The sequence below is a fragment of the Pleurodeles waltl genome, chromosome 12, assembly GCF_031143425.1.
Source record: "Pleurodeles waltl isolate 20211129_DDA chromosome 12, aPleWal1.hap1.20221129, whole genome shotgun sequence".
NCBI lineage: Eukaryota > Metazoa > Chordata > Amphibia > Caudata > Salamandridae > Pleurodeles > Pleurodeles waltl.
Window position 1 is genome coordinate 536,864,865 of NC_090451.1, and position 13,612 is coordinate 536,878,476.

Consider the following 13,612-nt stretch of genomic DNA (forward strand, 5'->3'; position numbering starts at 1 on the left):
GAAAAGTGTGGGCAAATACCCCTGACCAATTCATCCATTTAACATTTCTCTTGGATTAAAGGCGTGGGAACCTGGAGGCGAAGTGTGGGCATTTTTTGTTTTCTTTGTTACAAACAGGTCTATGTCCGGGAACCAACAAAATCGAAATACCCACCTTTATTAGTGGTTCCAGAGAGACAGAATCCCCAAATATGGTAAAGGCAATTCATCAAGCCAAAAGGTCTCAATATGCATTCATATCTATATGTTTCATATCAATTTTATTTTACAGTTATAATCTCATTTATTTCAATATTATATTCATGTGTATAATACAGATAGTCCTATGACTCCTGGGAAAAGAGCAAAAAATAAACTCATTCACACAATCACAGTCCTACTATTACAAAGCAAAAAAGGACAACATATATAAGACAATCTAAGGCCAATTCAGGCCCCCGCAGGGAGGAGAAAGAAACAGAACAGATGCTTCTCCAAAGCAAATAGACCAAACTGATACCTGTGTGTTTAACAGTATCACTTGGTTACAAATCTTCAATATTCCGAGAATTCACAGTTGTGAGAGTTTCTCTATTCCTAATTTGATGCATTTACTTCATGATCATTATTTATGGTTGGAGGTTGATACCCATAAGGCATAGGTCACAAAAAATGTTTATAAGGGTCGGGGGTTAGAGTCTGATAGAATGTCTATCTTTAACGATGATGCTGACGCGCATTTCGGTGACAAGTGACCACAGAGGGTCACTCACCTTCTTCAGGGCACACAGCAATTATAAATACAGAGCCATCCCAGGAGAGGCTATAGCACTCAGACTATACCTGCAATGTAAAATAATTACATAAAACTAATAGCTTGACAAGGACAGAATAAGAACAAGAAAAGAGGGAAAAAATAAAAGGAAGAAGAAAAATACAAAAGAAAGAAAAAGGAAAAAAAAAGAAGAAAAAAAGAAAAAAAAAAAAACTATATATAGTGGTTCAATACCCACGGGCGATTCATATCATGCAAAAAGAGCCACTGCGTGGATAAGTATCCAGAAGTGCATCTACATGCACATAGTCATGCATAATCTATTATCTGGTGTCTTCTCACAGTGGGTACTTTTTACTCCTCAACTCTACATCAAAGTGCTTTCCAAGGAGACTTTCACTCGTATACGTGACCGGTGACCTAGAGCACTATGATCCAAAAATATCCCAAATGCTGTTGGCAGATATCATTATTATATTCCCATACACAGTGGATGAAGGTGTATAAAGCACAAGTATCTTACTAATAAAAAGGGAAATCATAGAGCTCCAAAACCCTCTCAGAGTACATGGTTCCTTCCTCAATCGTCTTATAGGAGAAGATCCTTATGTGGATTGAAAACATACAGAAAAAAACTGTTTAAAATAGACGCAATAGAAGTGTAAGAACGCATAATCAGATATATGAATGACTTTGATATATCTATCAGTCAGGTCCCCAAGATGTGACTGTCTGGGAAGCCCTGCTTTTGGAAGTAGGAAAGCAGGACTAGTGGTTGGAGCTCCCACTCCTGGAATTGTTGCAGCATCCTGCTGAGGCGGTCGGCAAAGGTATGTGCTCCTAGGAGATGTTCTGCTGGCAGGTGAATGTTGTGATGAATGGCCCAATGCCAGATCTGCTGCAATAGATGAAACGGCTGTAGAGTGCCCTCCCCCTGTTTCTGCACATAATACATGGTTGTCATGTCTGTGTGGATTAGGACAACTTTGTGAACGATTTCAGCACTAGTTGAACAGCGAGAAGCTCCAGGTAACTGATGTGCATACTAACATGTTTGGGGCTCCATAGACCCTGGACTCAGATCCTGAAGGTAAGCATCCTACCCGGTCTGAGAAGCATCCGTTGTCAGAATGAGTGTAGGAAGTTTGCTCTGTATGCACTATTTCAAAGTAAGGAATAGTATGCACAGAGTCCAAGGGTTCCCCTTGGAGGTAAGATAGTGGCAAAAAGAGATAATACTAATGCTCTATTTTGTGGAAGTGTGGTCGAGCAGTAGGGTTATCAAAAGAGTAGTGTTAAGCATTTGTTGTACATACACACAGGCAATAAATGAGGAACACACACTCAGACAATTTCAGGCCAATAGGTTTTTGTATAGAAAAATATCTTTTCTTAGTTTATTTTAAGAACCACAGGTTCAAATTCTACATGTAACACTTTGCATGAAAGGTACTGCAGGTAAGTACTTTAGGAACTTTGAATAATCACAATAGCATATATACTTTTCAAATAAAACACATATAGCTATTTTAAAACTAGACAGTGCAATTTTCACAGTTCCTAGGGGAGGTAAGTAATTGTTAGTTCTTGCAGGTAAGTAAACCACCTACGGGGTTCAAGTTTGGGTCCAAGGTAGCCCACCGTTGGGGGTTCAGAGCAACCCCAAAGTTACCACACCAGCAGCTCAGGGCCGGTCAGGTGCAGAGGTCAAAGTGGCGCCCAAAATGCATAGGCTTCAATGGAGAAGGGGGTGCCCCGGCTCCAGTCTGCCAGCAGGTAAGTACCCGCGTCTTCGGAGGGCAGACCAGGGGGGTTTTGTAGGGCACCAGGGGAGTTGCAAGTCTCACGCTTCTGGCAGGAAATGCTGTGGTCTTTAAGTTGCTTCTTTGGAAACAAAGTTGCAGTCTTGGGTGAACAGGGCCGCTGTTCTCGGGAGTTTCTTGGTCCTTTTAGAGCAGGGCAGTCCTCTGAGGATTCAGAGGTCGCTGGTCCTGGGGAAAGCGTCGCTGGAGCAGTTTTCTTCCGAAGGGGGGGGAAGACAGGCCGGTAGGGCTGGGGCCAAAGCAGTTGGTGTCTCAGTCTTCTATGCAGGGTTTTTCAGCTCAGCAGTCCTCTTATTCTTAGGTTGCAGGAATCTAGTTTCCTAGGTTCAGGGGAACCCCTAAATACAGAATTTAGGGGTGTGTTTAGGTCTGGGAGGGCAGTAGCCAATGGCTACTGTCCTTGAGGGTGGGTACACCCTCTTTGTGCCTCCTCCCAAGGGGAGGGGGGCACATCCCTATTCCTATTGGGGGAATCCTCTTTCTACAAGATGGAGGATTTCTAAAAGTCAGTCACCTCAGCTCAGGACACCTTAGGGGCTGTCCTGACTGGCCAGTGACTCCTCCTTGTTTTTCTCATTATTTCTCCTGGACTTGCTGCCAAAAGTGGAGGCTAGGTCCAGGGGGCAGGCATCTCCACTAGCTGGAGTGCCCTGGGGCATTCTAACACAAAGCTTGAGCCTTTGGAGCTCACTGCTAGGTGTTACAGTTCCTGCAGGGGGGAGGTGTGAAGCACCTCCACCCAGAGCAGGCTTTGTTTCTGTCCTCAGAGAGCACAAAGGCCCTCACCACATGGGGTCAGAAACTCATCTCTCAGCAGCAGGCTGGCACAGACCAGTCAGTCCTGCACTGAACAACTGGGTAAAATACAGGGGGCTTCTCTAAGATGCCCTCTGTGTGCATTTTTCAATAAATCCAACACTGGCATCAGTGTGGGTTTATTATTCTGAGAAGTTTGATACCAAACTTCCCAGTATTCAGTGTAGCCATTATGGAGCTGTGGAGTTCGTTTTTGACAGACTCTCAGCCCATATACTCTTATGGCTACCCTGCACTTACAATGTCTAAGGTTTTGCTTAGACACTGTAGGGGCATAGTGCTCATGCACCTATGCCCTCACCTGTGGTATAGTGCACCCTGCCTTAGGGCTGTAAGGCCTGCTAGAGGGGTGACTTACCTTTGCCATAGGCAGTGTGAGGTTGGCATGGCACCCTGAGGGGAGTGCCATGTCGACTTAGTCATTTTCTCCCCACCAGCACACACAAGCTGGCAAGCAGTGTGTCTGTGCTGAGTGAGGGGTCCCTAGGGTGGCATAAGACATGCTGCAGCCCTTAGAGACCTTCCCTGGCATCAGGGCCCTTGGTACCAGGGGTACCAGTTACAAGGGACTTACCTAGGTGCCAGGGTTGTGCCAATTGTGGAAACAATGGTACATTTTAGGTGAAAGAACACTGGTGCTGGGGCCTGGTTAGCAGGGTTCCAGCACACTTCTCAGTCAAGTCAGCATCAGTATCAGGCAAAAAGTGGGGGGTAACTGCAACAGGGAGCCATTTCTTTACAATGAGTCTAAAAAAGGACTCCCCCTTTTAACAGTTTGTTTCACCACGGCAGAGAGGGATGGGTGCAGATGTCTATCAACACTTGATTATCCAGACAACCCTGTGACTGAGACCATTGGCATGCTAGACCTTCCTGCAATGGGCGCATGTGGAAATGAGAATTTGGTACTATGATAAGAAGGCATCATCCCTAAAAGTCTCATGACATTTGACTGAGATATGATGATTGGGGTAGAAGTATATGTGTTGCGTTTAAAAACGTATCCTTGCTGCATTTGGATAAGCCAAACCCAGCTGTGTGTTCAGAACAGCCCCTAGAACAGGTTGTACCTGAAGAGGTTGCAGATGAGATTTTTGGAAATTGATAGTGAAACTCAGCTGGTGAAACACATCTATGTTGACTTGAAGGTGGTGTTGGCAAATTTTGAGGGTACTGAGTTTTATAATCCAGTTATCAGATATGGGAAAACGTGAATGTTTTGTCTGTGTAAGTGAGCTGCAACCACTGATAGGTACTTTGTGAAGGGAGGGCTTTGTTGGTACTCCAAACAGGAGTACTTTGAGCTGGTAGGGTTTGCCTGCAATCACAAATCTGAGGTATTTGCGATGCACTGGGTGTATAGGAGTGTGAAAGTAGACGTCCTTTAGGTCTAGTGCTGAGGAAATCACCTTACTGAAGGAGTGTAATCACATCTTGGAGGTTTACCACGTGAAAATGCTGTGACAGGTTATAATAGTTTAAAGACCTGGGATCTAGAATGGGCCTTAACGATCTGTCCATTTTGGGAATTAGAACTACAGAAAGTATACCCCTGCCCCTTGACTGTAGGGTGGTAAGGGCTCTATGGCTCCTTTAAGAGCCTGAATCTCCGTATTGAACAGAATGATATGTTTCAGAGGAAGTTTGTGAGTGTGAGGGGGGAATTTTGTACATGTGGAAATAAGCTCCAGACGGAAGATGTGTGAGCTTGCCCTGTTGGTGAGGATGGGGTGTCAGTGGCCGTGGTTTTAGTGGTTGATTTATATAAAGGCCAACAAAACAAGCCATGTGTAGCAGGATCTGCAGAGCACCCATAGATTTGGCCACCTCATTATCTTTTTTCATTTTTTTCTAGAGTCTGATCAACTTGTGGGCCAAAGAGGAGCTTTTTTGTCAAATTGTACATTTAGACTAGTTTGATGTACCTCAGGTTTAAATCTAGAAATGCATAGCCAAGCATGCTGGTGCAAAAGGACACTGGTGTTTATTGCCCTCGCATCAGTAGAATCTAAAGCACAGCGGATAGAGTTATTAGAAAGAAGCTGGCCCTAGCTGACCATCTCTTGGTCACTTTTCCTGTGCTCCTCTGGGAGGAATTGGATGAGCTCCTCCATCAGGTCCCTGTAGGTGCTGCCATATCTTGCAAGCAGCCCTTGTGCATTAGCAATACACCAACTATTGGTGGTTTGGGCTGCAGACCGCTTTCCAGAAGCGTCAATTAGCTTGCTGTCCTTGTCAAGAGGTGGAGCAGCTTGGGAGCTTGCTCTTTCTCGCATCAGAAACCACCAGGGAATCGGGGGGGGGAAATCTGACCTCTAATAAAAACTGGGTCGGAGGGTGAGGCTTTATATGTTCTCTACACGCGGAGTGATGATACAAGTCATGGCAGGATTTTTTAAAATGTCCTCCGCATGACTCATCATTCCCTTTAGCATGGGAAGGTACTGTGTGACCCTGTGCAATGTGGTGAGTGTCAAAGAGGGAATCATCCTCAATGGCATTTTTATCTAAAAGAACTGGGGGATAAGTTGCTGCCCTCCCAATGAGCTCCTGAAAGGAGGTAGTGTCATCTATCAGAGATGGGTAGACATCCGAGTAGGGATCCATATCATAGTGTGAAGAGATTTGTTCCCTCCTCCTTGATCACCTTGCAAAGAGAGGAGGGGAAGGGGGTGGGGGGGGGGGGACGGCATTGGGGTCCTGAGGTCAAGTGGGTCACACTGTAAATGTGGAGGTGAAGCAGATGGTGGTGGTGGTGGTGATGTTATAGGTGGTGGTGGAGAGTAAGGCAAAGGAGGGTTTATGACAGTTTGTCCATCCTCCTGTGTTTGGCAGGAGGTGCAGGAATATCAAAAGCCTCCTCAAAGGATAGCTGCCTTTTAGAAGGCATTGAAACAGCAGCTTTGAGCAAGACATGGCCAGTCTGTGGTTAAATATATAGCAGTATCTGCTTAACGTCGAGCTGCTGCTTCATTTTATGGAGGATGGGCTCTATAGAAGTACTCTGCTCTGTGGAAACCTTTGTTTTTTGTTAGCGCCTCAGCTTCTGTTTCAGTGCCGAAATAGTCAGTGCTGCGGCAGGTAGTGGACTTTTCGGCACAGGGGTGGTTGGTGCCGAATGGGAGACCAAAGCTATATGTGGCAAAGCTGAAGATGTTTGGCTCTGCTCGAAGATGGTCTGTTTAGGCGTAGTTTTTTTGGTGCCGAGCTCAATGGCAGGACGTCTGAATGAGTCTTTCGGTGCAGACAGTGGTCTGATGGCAGCGGTGGTCGAGTAGCCTTTGGTTCGGTAATTGTAAAAAAATGGCTCCCTGTTGCAGTTACCCCCCACTTTTTGCCTGATACTGATGCGGACTTGACTGAGAAGTGTGCTGGGACCCTGCTAACCAGGCCCCAGCACCAGTGTTCTTTCACCTAAAATGTACCTTTGTTTCCACAATTGGCACAACCCTGGCACCTAGGTAAGTCCCTTGTAACTGGTACCCCCTGGTACCAAGGGCCCTGATGCCAGGGAAGGTCTCTAAGGGCTGCAGCATGTCTTATGCCACCCTAGGGACCCCTCACTCAGCACAGACACTGCTTACCAGCTTGTGTGTGCTGGTGGGGAGAAAATGACTAAGTCGACATGGCACTCCCCTCAGGGTGCCATGCCAACCTCACACTGCCTATGGCATAGGTAAGTCACCCCTCTAACAGGCCTTACAGCCCTAAGGCAGGGTGCACTATACCACAGATGAGGGCATAGGTGCATGAGCACTATGCCCCTACAGTGTCTAAGCAAAACCTTAGACATTGTAAGTGCAGGGTAGCCATGAGAGTATATGGGCTGGGAGTCTGTCAAAAACGAACTCCACAGCTCCATAATGGCTACACTGAATACTGGGAAGTTTAGTATCAAACTTCTCAGAATAATAAACCCACACTGATGCCAGTGCTGGATTGATTAAAAAAAATGCACACAGAGGGCATCTTAGAGATACCCCCTGTATTTTTTCCAATTGTTCAGTGCAGGACTGACTGGTCTCTGCCAGCCTGCTGCTGAGAGACGAGTTTCTGACCCCATGCGGTGAGAGCCTTTGTGCTCTCTGAGGACAGAAACAAAGCCTGCTCTGGGTGGAGGTGCTTCACACCTTCCCCCTGCAGGAACTGTAACACCTAGCAGTAAGCTTCAAAGGCTCAAGCTTCGTGTTACAATGCCCCAGGGCACTCCAGCTAGTGGAGATGCCTGCCTCGTGGACCCAGCCCCCACTTTTGGCAGCAAGTCCAGGAGAGATAATGAGAAAAACAAGGAGGAGTCACTGGCCAGTCAGGACAGCCCCTAAGGTGTCCTGAGCTGAGGTGACTCTGACTTTTAGAAATCCTCCATCTTGTAGAAGGAGGATTCCCCCAATAGGGATAGGAATGTGACCCCCTCCCCTTGGGAGGAGGCACAAAGAGGGTGTACCCACCCTCAGGGCTAGTAGCCATTGGCTACTAACCCCCCAGACCTAAACAGGCCCTTAAATTTAGTATTTAAGGGCTCCCCTGAACCTAAGAATTTAGATTCCTGAAACTACAAGAAGAAGAGGACTGCTGAGCTGAAAAACCCCTGCAGAGGAAGAACAGAAGACACCAACTGCTTTGGCCCCAGACTTACCGGCCTGTCTCCTGCCTTCCAAAGAAACCTGCTCCAGCGACGCTTTCCAAGGGACCAGCGACCTCTGAATCCTCTGAGGACTGCCCTGCTTCAAGAAAGACAAGAAACTCCCGAGGACAGTGGCACTGCTCCAAAAGAACTGCAACTTTGTTACAAAGGAGCAGATTTAAAGACCCCTGCAAATCCCCGCAAGAAGCGTGAGACTTGCAAAACTGCACCCGGCGACCCCCGACTCGACTGGTGGAGAACCAACACCTCAGGGAGGACCCTCCGGCGACTCCGAGACCGTGAGTAACCAAAGTTGTCCCCCCTGAGCCCCCACAGCGACGCCTGCAGAGGGAATCCCGAGGCTCCCCCTGACCGCGACTGCCTGAACCTAAAGTCCCGACGGCTGGAAAAGACCCTGCACCCGCAGCCCCCAGCACCTGAAGGAACGGAACTTCTGTGCAGGAGTGACCCCAGGAGGCCCTCTCCCTTGCCCAGGTGGTGGCTACCCCGAGGAGCCCCCCCCTTGCCTGCCTGCACCACTGAAGAGACCCCTTGGTCTCCTATTGACTCCCATTGGAAACCCGACGCCAGTTTACACACTGCACCCGGCCGCCCCCGCGCTGCTGAGGGTGTATTTTTTGTGTGGACTTGTGTCCCCCCCCCCGGTGCCCTACAAAACCCCCCTGGTCTGCCCTCCGAAGACGCGGGTACTTACCTGCTGGCAGACTGGAACCGGGGCACCCCCTTCTCTCCATTGAAGCCTATGTGTTTTGGGCACCTCTTTGACCTCTGCACCTGACCGGCCCTGAGCTGCTGGTGTGGTAACTTTGGGGTTGCTCTGAACCCCCAACGGTGGGCTACCTTGGACCCAAAACTGAACCCTGTAGGTAATTTACTTACCTGCTAAAACTAACAATACTTTACCTCCCCCAGGAACTGTGAAAATTGCACTGTGTCCACTTTTAAAACAGCTTATTGTGTTTTATGTAAAAAGTATATATGCTACTGTGATTATTCAAAGTTCCTAAAGTACTTACCTGCAATACCTTTCAAATGAGATATTACATGTAGAATTTGAACCTGTGGTTCTTAAAATAAACTAAGAAAATATATTTTTCTATAACAAAACCTATTGGCTGGATTTGTCTCTGAGTGTGTGTTCCTCATTTATTGCCTGTGTGTATGTACAACAAATGCTTAACACTACTCCTTTGATAAGCCTACTGCTCGACCACACTACCACAAAATAGAGCATTAGTATTATCTTTTTGCCACTATCTTACCTCTAAGGGGAACCCTTGGACTCTGTGCATGCTATTCCTTACTTTGAAATAGCACATACAGAGCCAACTTCCTACAGTAATGAATTGTTGCTTTTTTGGGCTGAGCAGGGGAGCCAGTACTCAGTTTGTTGGCTGGAAGAAACCCTGCGTCTCAAGAAGGGAGTCCACATCCGACTCCGCCGTCAACCGAAAAGGTCTCTTTGAATGCTGGGGCCCCTTGCATCTCATGCTCTATAGCTCCAACTCGACATCTTGTTGTCTGAAGATGCCTGGGGTCTCTTCTATCTTGTGCCTCTGCGCCTCATGTCGACAGGTCCTTCTGTCCCTCGGTCTTTTTCGATCAAAAAGACTTACAGACCTCGCAGTCCTCCTCTTTATGGTCCAGGGACAAACAGGTTGCAGACCTGGTGCTGGCTGGGCCGTGGAACTTTGCATGGCACTTGTGGCAGAAACGCAAGAGTCCCTTTCGTTACAAGTTCACTCTCGGAGTTGGATGAGAAAAAAAAAAAAGACTAAGGGGCCTATGTAGGAACGCATCAATAAAACGGATGTGCTGCCCACTAGACAATACAGCAGCACGCTTTCAACAAAATGTCTCTTCACTTAATTTTTGCAAGCCTGAACTTCCCTTTTAGGCACCCTGCAGGATTTCAGCAGACCAAAATGTACATTATTGGAGTTCAAATGATTCCACAGCTCTTGTAGTTGAACATATACTGAGCTAACCAATTATATTCAATTGGACAATACATTAGATGACAAGGATTACTTAATGAATACAGTTTAAAGAATAATTTACAACTAAATTTTACTAAATTAAAAGCATAGGCTGACCTCCTAGAAGTGAGCAAGGAGGCTTTGATTAGTTTAATTCAGCATGGGATCTGATTACATGAAGGTCCTTCAACACATTCCACACAATTCACTAAGATGTCTTGATCAACTATGCCATTACCTGATCTGCATATTTCAGTTTCAGGCATGAAATCACTTGACCTTCTAACTCTGAATCATCCTTCGCATTGTTGAGTATGTGTTGGCAAAATTTGGGAATATCTTGCTTGCAGGCCTTCCTCAGCACTGGATTCAAGCGGTAATCTATAGGAAGGGAAATCAAATATGAAAGGAAACAGAACACAATTATGGTCCAACATCCACAGTAACAATCTTACATGCAATTACCCTAAAGAAATATACAGATGAACACGTTACCTACTGTTGGTAACACTCTTTCTGGAGGATATTTTCAACTGCAGATTACTCACCTTTTGGATAGCCACAGGAGTTAGACTGGATCCTGAAATGTTCATCGCAGTGACCCCATGCTCAGTAGGTGGTGGTGTGCAGCACCACGATGATGATGTACCTCTTTGGAAGTGTTAGGATGGTGTCCCATATCAGGACTACACCTATGCCTAGACATCAATTTTATTCACGTCTCATTAAGTAACTCGAGACAGTGTGCCAAACTCAAACATGTAACCTTTTTTCAATGTAAGAGGCAATTCCACAACAGGAATCTGTGGTTAGGCAGGGTATACAACAGAAAGAGTTACAGAAAGTACCTAATTTCTCTTCTGATGGATACTTCTAACCATTAAGTCCTCCCTTTTACAGTAGAGACCACAGCAGTATCTCTCAAAGGTGGAAGGTCTGAGAAGGGGATCAGATGAGTGCAAAATGGTCCTATCTTCGGAACACAGGGTCAAGGCTGTAGTGTTTTGAAAGCCTATGTACACACACACACACACACACACACACACACACACACAGAGACATCCCAGCATGGAAAATGGCCAAAAACAGGCAAACTTCAAGCTACTGCAGATGCAGTGGAAGTGGCTTGGCTCTGGTGGAATGGGAATGCAGATCTTCAGGCTTCTTGGCTAGTGCGTAGCACATTTTCAGACCAAGGACGATCCACCCTGAAAGGCCCTCTTTTGCCCTTCTTTATGCCTGAAAATCCAAACAGCTGATCATTTGTCTTTGTGCAGTCAAGGTAAAAACAATGCTCTTTGGGGGATGGAGAGTCTCCTTCTCGTTTGAGGGGCGAGGTAGAGGACAAATCTGACAGAATGATCAACTGGATAATGTAAAAGGGTATCAACTTTAGGAAGGATGCCCAATAGATAACCCTTCTATAACTAATGCAGGACCTTGTTTGCTATTGAAGTAACCAATCAAAAAAAACATCCGAAGGTTTGGCCAATAAGAGGTCGACATTTTGGGCACCACACCAGTCAACACATTTCTTCTAGCACTCCTCAGAGTGATTTTCTGGAAGGCCATCTGGTCGCAAGGATTAAATCAATGATCTCGGCTGGCAAATCAAATTATTCAAACATTACCTGTAGGAAGCTGGCCCTTTCTGTGATATGTGAATACCAGGTTAAAGATCCAGGGGTTCTCCAGTGAGTGGACAAGTCTTACTATTCAATCTCAAAGTGCTCTTTTTAGGGGTGGTGGGCGAACAGTCTTAGGCTTAAAACAGAGAGCAAGACATCTACAAATACACACAATAGTTAATTGAGACGACTCAAGAAGGAGACCCACAAAAATAGCAAGTATCTTTATATATGTTTAGGCATCAGACAAAAATCGTTCAGGCAAGTATGTTTTTAAAAAGGAATTCTTTTCACTTTAAAAAGTGAACACAGTGCAATTTGAGTTCTGCAATGTTATCCTAAAGAGGCAAAACAAGTTCTGAAATCAGGTACTGTATGACTACTTACAAAGATCAATATCCAAGAATAAAGATGAGTATTAGGCAAGGGTCAGACCCACACCAACAGGTCACTGAGCGGCACTGGGGTGGCTGGGTGCAGAGGTGTAGTACGGTGTTGGGTGCCCAATGTATTTCAATAGAGATCGGTCTCTGTGGAAAAAGGCTGCAGGCTCTGGCTAGGGGGCCAGTCTAGGTCAACTAACAGGTAGGTTACAAACATGGGATGCTTAGAGATGTAGGTGCACCTCTGGCCCTCTTCTCCACAGGGAAGAGAGGTGCAGAAGTGTCCTTTGGTGTAAGGTTTGTGAGTCTGGGAGCACTCGCGGTTGAGGGGTTTTGTGGTCTGAGGCTGAAGGCAAAGTCAGGGAGTTCAGGCAGGGTGAAACCACAGTGGACTCCAGTTCAGGAGAACTGGGGGACTTTGTTGACACCACAGGCCCACTTCAACTCAGGCCAGTGGCAAAGGGTGCAGTGGTCGTTTTAGGAGTCAGATTTCTCTCACCACTTTAAGCTGCAGGAGAGGGGGGCTTGCGTGCAGAGGCTGCAGGTGATTTCGGGGAATCCAGGAGGGGTGAAACCACAATGGACTGACTCTCGGGAGCTGGGGAACCTTTTGTCAGCACCGACGGGCCACTTCAGCTCGGGTCTGAGACAGCGCGTGCAATGGGGACTTCAGGTGTCAGCTTGTGGTGGTCCCAGAGGCTTCAGAGTCCCTTTTCTTTGGAGGTTTTTAGAGAACAGATCCACTGTTCACGGGAGGTCATGAGTCTTAATTGAAGGCAGACAGTCCTCCCGAGCCGGGTTTCTGGAATCACAGCTGAGTTGACTTGGTGCAGATTTTGTTGAGGGATGCAGTCAGGTCAGAGGGTTGGTGCCAGGTCAGCTGCTTCTTTTCTCCTCTTCTACTTTCATGGCTCTTCGATGTCCTTGGTTTTCTTAGATAGTCAGGATCTGCTTCTCTAGTGCCAGGGGCTCCCCTAAATACTGAATTTAGGGGTATTAGGGGTTTGTAGGGTAGTAGCCAATGGGTACTGACCCTTGGGGTCACTACACCCCCTATATGACCACTTCCTGTGGTAAGTGGGCATTACATTGTCCCAGAACTACTAATTATACCCTCACCAAAATGGCTACTTCTGAAAAATCATGTCCACCTCGCAGTAGCCCATGTTAGGGGTGGTACTAACCTGGGGGTGGCATGCCTAACCTGACTAATTTTTGCGCCTCTCCAGGTGCCAAATGGGCTCTGGACAGAGGGGAGGCTTAATCTCCTGTGAAAGCCAGAGTCACAATTCAAAGGCAGCAGCCGTTTGAGGCTTGCCGTCTTAGGAAGGCTAATGAGCAGGTGTAGGAAGTTGGATCTGTATATACTATCTCAAGGTGAGAGATAGTGTGCACAAGGGTTTCCCCTTAGAGGTGGATAGTGGCAAAATGAGATAATACTAATGCTCTATTTTGTGGTAGTGCGGTAGGCTTATCAGAAGATAGTGTTAAGCATTTGTTGTACACACAGGCAATAAATGAGGAACACACACTCAAAGACTTAACTCCAGGCCAATAGTTTTTTTTTTTATAAAAAAAAAAAAA

At 46.4% G+C, this 13,612-nt stretch overlaps 1 protein-coding gene across 2 annotated transcripts in view; it reads right to left on the minus strand.

Annotated features, from left to right (window-relative positions):
• GLG1 (golgi glycoprotein 1) overlaps window positions 1-13,612 on the minus strand; it is a 619,378-nt gene that overhangs the window by 127,580 nt on the left and 478,186 nt on the right. For both annotated transcript variants that reach the window (XM_069217558.1, XM_069217559.1), the window contains exon 21: window positions 10,256-10,398. In XM_069217558.1, coding sequence (XP_069073659.1) covers window positions 10,256-10,398 — 143 coding nt within the window. The remainder of the gene's footprint in view (window positions 1-10,255; window positions 10,399-13,612) is intronic.